We start from the raw sequence: 5,000 nt of genomic DNA, 5'->3' as shown, positions 1-5,000 counted from the left end.
ATTTGGAGGTTTGGCCAGATCTCTACACACACACACACACACACACACACACACACACACACACACACACACACACGTTCAGCAGGGTGGGACTCTGCTTCTTGCCCAGAGGACTGTATTGGATGCATTAACGATGATTTGGAGAAGGTGTGTGTTCTGTGCACTTCTGCTTGGCTGTGCTCTGGTCCTCGGAGTTGAGCCTGAACACCAGCAGGAAGGACAACACACGGTCCAGAAGAATGAAGGAAATGAGAGACACAGAAGGGAGAAGACGGAGACGAAGTGTCCGGCGCAGTGCAGCTGCATGGCCGAGGAATCTGTCGACTGTGCCGGGGTTAATTTACACGAGTTCCCACAAGAGCTACCAGAAAACATACGCCAGCTCTCACTGCAGGTGTGTGTGTGTGTGTGTACATGAGTTAGAACATTTCATTCTTGTAGTTTTTTTTCTCCAGGATGTGAGCTGGTACACTGATGATTGAGTGAGCAGTTGAGTTCAGCGAGCACTGAGCACTTGTAATGATACTGACAGCCACTTTACACTCGCTATAAAACACACCATTTATATACCTTATACATACACTACATGGCCAAAGGTTTGCGCACCCCTGATCATCACATCCATAAATCCTTGTAACATCTCACTATCCTCTGTGTGTACAGTTCTGATTAGCTCCACTCTCCTGTGAAGGCTTTCCACTGGATTTTGGGGGCGTGGCTGTGGGATTAGTGATCAATCATATGCATATATATGTAAATTTCAAGTCTAGGTGAGAGTTCACTCTCTAGAATCCCCTGTGATGCCACCATGACCCCGGCTCTGATTCGGTCCTCTAATGGTCAATGTTAATGATTATTTTGTACATCTGATGATATAAACATTTATTTATGATAGAAAATGTTGCAGCATGAACCTGAAAAAATATGCATACAGAATATTTTTGGAGTAAATGAGACCTGTGTGTGTGTGTGTGTGTGTGTGTGTGTGTGTGCTCATGTAATGAGATTGTTAACAGTTAACGTTTGGAGAAAGTCTCGTTAGCAAGAGCATTATTCTGTGCTATTAGTACGTATGTATGTAATGACCCTAATGCCATTCTGTACATCTGAAGGAGTGATGAGATGATGAGAAAATTATGAGAAAATGAGTATCTGAAAGAGCATCAGGGGGTTCAGATGTTTTTACGGCCTCCTGAAGAAAACAACACACATTAACATCCAGTTTATTTTCAAGATGTCTCATTTTCTGTCTTTTTCATTTTTTTCCTGCATCAGAATAATCAGATCTCAGAGATCAAAGCGGAGGATCTGTCACGTCTGCTTTACCTGGAGACGCTGAACCTGCAGAACAATCGGCTCACAACACAGGGTGTGTGTGTGTGTGTGTGTGTGTGTGTGTGCACGCAAAATGTTCCAGCATGCAAAATGCGTGTGTCACCAGACTTGGCTGAATTTAGGCTGAAACCAGAAACCAGCAGTGTGTAAATTAAGTTTTTGGCAGAACAATTCTTCTGTTCATATAAAATAGATTTTGTGTGTGTGTGTATGTGTGTGTGTGTGTGTGTGTGTGTGTGTGTGTGTGTGTGTGTGTGTAAGAGAGAGGCCAAGAGCATAGTTAAAAGTGAACAATAACAGATGGTGATGACTGAAATACAGCGAGGTCAAATACGAAAACAAACATTGAGGCCTTGATTACATTTATTTCTGTATTTTTATTGAAATAACTTTATATATTTTAATGTGTTTATAGTTCATATTTTATGTTGAGTCCAGGATATGAGTTTGTTGGTGTTAGCACTTGTGTTATATCAGCTGTAAACACCCATCCCTCACCAGCCTCCCTTCATTCCCTCTTCAACTTGACACCGCAACTTGTCATGTGACCAAGAAACCACAACGTCTTCTGAAGAAAGTTACAGCTTTAGCTCTAAAACTGGAGACTTCTTCCCTACAGAAAACATCACAAGACTGCACGTGTATTTTGAAATCGGTTTATCAGTCTAGTGTTATCAGTACACGTCCCTGTGAACAAGACGTTACTATAGAAACATATCAGGATTTCAGAGCTGCTGTCATAGAGCATGTCATCACAACCTTCCGACCAATCAGGATCCAGAACTGTGCTGTCATTTATATTTTATTAGCATGGTACAGGTTGACAAGTTGAGTGGCATCATGAGCCAAGAGCATGTTCCAATATTCAAATTGTGTGTGTGTGTGTGTGTGTGTGTGTGTGTTTCCAGGACTTGAAGATGATGGGTTTGAAGCTCTGGAACAGCTCAGTTACTTATACTTGGCAAATAACAAGGTGAGATCAAAGGTCATTGTGTAAATGAATGCTAATAATGCTAATAATAATAATAATAATAATAATAATAATAATAATAATAATAATAATAATAATAATAATAACAATAATGAATATTTATTTTTGTTATGTGTAAAAGTAGAAATAAAACCCACAAACATAACAAAACCAAACATCTGTCTGTATTTGGCATCTGCCAATAATCAGGTACACAATATAATCGTTAAGAACACTTCGAAATAACTCCATTAGACCCTTGTTTGCTTTAGGGTCTCTTTATTGCTTTATTACATGTGTAGAAATTTAAGATTTGTACTGTATGTGTACTCTTAGCTAGCATTATCCTCCCTGAAGCAATTAGCATCTGGTATTTGTTGCCAGTGAGCTAGCTAGCTATCTATATTACTTTGAAATTAGACAAAAGTACCAAAAACCAAACATTTAGCCATATTATTTGATATATAATATATATAAAAGAAATTAATTGAACTAATTGGCTAGCACTAAAATGGTGGCCGCTCTGAGCTAGCATTAATGAACCTAAAGAGGCGAGTTTACTGCTGGTCGTCCCTTCACACAGGTCGCTAAATGTTTTTTTTTGTCTGTGTGCAACAAAAAAAAAGAAAAAAAAGAACAAAAAAGATGTACTGTAAACATTTGTGATGAAGCTCATTCCTAAACCCTGATTGAAGTCAGAAGATTAAAAGAGAAATCAGGCCTCAGAATATGTCCAAGTGTTGGCTTCTGCTTAGCGCCTGTGTAAACCTCTGAACACATTTGTTTAGAAAAATCTCTGATGGGGAAAAATAAAGTTCTGTGTTTTGATGTTCGTGAGGCAACAGTCCATCGGCCATGTGATGTTCAACAGACAAAGATTCGCTCCATGTCTCATCCCGGTTTTTGGCTGATGCTGATGCAGCAGGGTTCGGGGTCGGATCGGGTTGGGTTGGGTCGGGTCTCAGTGGATTCACGCTAAAGCATCTCCATCCTCATGTTGTTTGTGACAGAACTGTAATGAGCATCAGTGGATGTTCAGTGGAATTTGAGCTCATCACCTTCACACTTCATCACACTTTTTCTCAAAAATCTTTCTCCAACATTAAAAGTTGCTTGTGTTTTATTCCTCTTACACAACAACAAAGCACTAATAATGATCGTTTTTATTCATTAATACCCCCATGTACCTCATTTTATTTATATGTTTTTTGTTCTTTTTTGTCTTGAGTTAGCTGTTAGCTAGCTGAAGTTTTTTCTTAATGGTCCATGATGATTTCTTCCTCGTAGGAAGGTGATACTGACGTTTCTTTTAATATCAGTCTGTTTTCACAGCTAACTGCAGCACCCAGATATCTTCCAACAACGCTAGTTAGCGCCGACTTCGCTGCAAACCAACTCACCACCATCTACCGCTACACGTTCGGCATGAAACCGGGACTGAGGTACGTTAAACCCTTTCTAATTTCCTGTAGAGTAAGAAAAGAAGTAAAATTTACCAGAATACGTTTGTTGCCGTTCCTCATTTCAGGTCTGTGTACCTTCACAACAACAAGCTGTCTGATGCAGGTTTACCTGAGGGAATGTTTAACGGTTCAGACAACCTGGAGGTGTTGATCCTCTCCAGCAATTTCCTGCGCTATGTTCCTAAAGAACTTCCGAGTGCACTCTTCCGTCTTCATTTGAAGGTACTGCTGTTAAATCATAAAACCACTATGGTGATCTTTATCAAGGCATGGTCAATATACAAGTGATGGTCTTTAATTTTGCTCCTTTGCACCATCATCTTAATATCATCCTAAATATTAGCTAACCTATTTATTTTTTATAAATTTTCTCCCTCTGTCCCCAACTACGAGGTGGTATCAAAAAAAGTTCGAGACTAATGTTGTAACTGGTGCTGTTCTGACCCACGTGCGTTACCAAGTCTCATCACACACAACGAGTTAGAACAAAGAGCAAGTTTGAAATTCTGCATGAAACAGCAAATCTGCCACAGAGATGTTTGACGTGACATACGCTTGACATACGGTGACGCTGCAACGAGTCGTTCGAGGTGCTTCGAGCCGCACGCGTGCACATGCTTCAGGAGCAGAAGAACATCACTGGAATTCGACGGGAGCTCAGGAAGACCTTCTGAAAACGTCCAACCAGTTCGGGAGCATGATGATCGTCAGAGAACGATCCACACGATCTCTTTCTTGTAAACAGAGATCACCTCGAAACTTTTGGATTCCACCTCGTAGCTAGCTCCACCGCACAACCCAACACAACAGCTTCCACCTGGGCCAGGTGATGTCTAGTGTGAAGTTGTGTGTTTCCTCTGAGACACTTAAAGCCAGCCATCTGAAGGTTAATTTTTTTTATAAAAATACTCAAGCTACTTGAGAAGGTGGCAAAAATGCATTTAGAGGATGGTACTATCTGCTCTCTACCACATACCTGAGCTCAGAGATGGTCTTAGTGTCACTGTGATTGATATTAAAGTGAGACAGTAAGCCCATCTCACAAAGCCAGTATTGCTGTCTGTGAGTTCCAGGCTTGGATGGATGTGGCCTCATCAGGACTTACAGCACCCAGGTGGCTTGAACTAAAGGTCTCTGGCAGGCATTTGTATTTTTACTTTAAATGATATTAAGTTATTTTTTAATGATCATTTTCACAGAATAACAAACTGGAAAAGATTCCTTCAGGTGCA

At 40.4% G+C, this 5,000-nt stretch overlaps 1 protein-coding gene across 2 annotated transcripts in view; it reads left to right on the top strand.

Moving 5' to 3' along the window:
* podn (podocan) overlaps positions 1 to 5,000 on the top strand; it is a 9,869-nt gene that overhangs the window by 2,147 nt on the left and 2,722 nt on the right. For both annotated transcript variants that reach the window (XM_083521479.1, XM_083521480.1), the window contains 6 exons: positions 1 to 394; positions 1,276 to 1,369; positions 2,244 to 2,308; positions 3,638 to 3,747; positions 3,834 to 3,990; positions 4,968 to 5,000. The exon at positions 1 to 394 is cut by the window's left edge; the exon at positions 4,968 to 5,000 is cut by the window's right edge and continues 83 nt beyond it. In XM_083521479.1, coding sequence (XP_083377605.1) covers positions 134 to 394; positions 1,276 to 1,369; positions 2,244 to 2,308; positions 3,638 to 3,747; positions 3,834 to 3,990; positions 4,968 to 5,000 — 720 coding nt within the window. In that variant the 5' untranslated portion in view covers positions 1 to 133. The remainder of the gene's footprint in view (positions 395 to 1,275; positions 1,370 to 2,243; positions 2,309 to 3,637; positions 3,748 to 3,833; positions 3,991 to 4,967) is intronic.

This window comes from Silurus aristotelis, assembly GCF_946808225.1.
Source record: "Silurus aristotelis genome assembly, chromosome: 19".
Taxonomy (NCBI): domain Eukaryota; kingdom Metazoa; phylum Chordata; class Actinopteri; order Siluriformes; family Siluridae; genus Silurus; species Silurus aristotelis.
The sequence above is the reverse complement of the archived record's forward strand: the minus strand, read 5'-3'. Positions and strand labels throughout refer to the sequence as shown.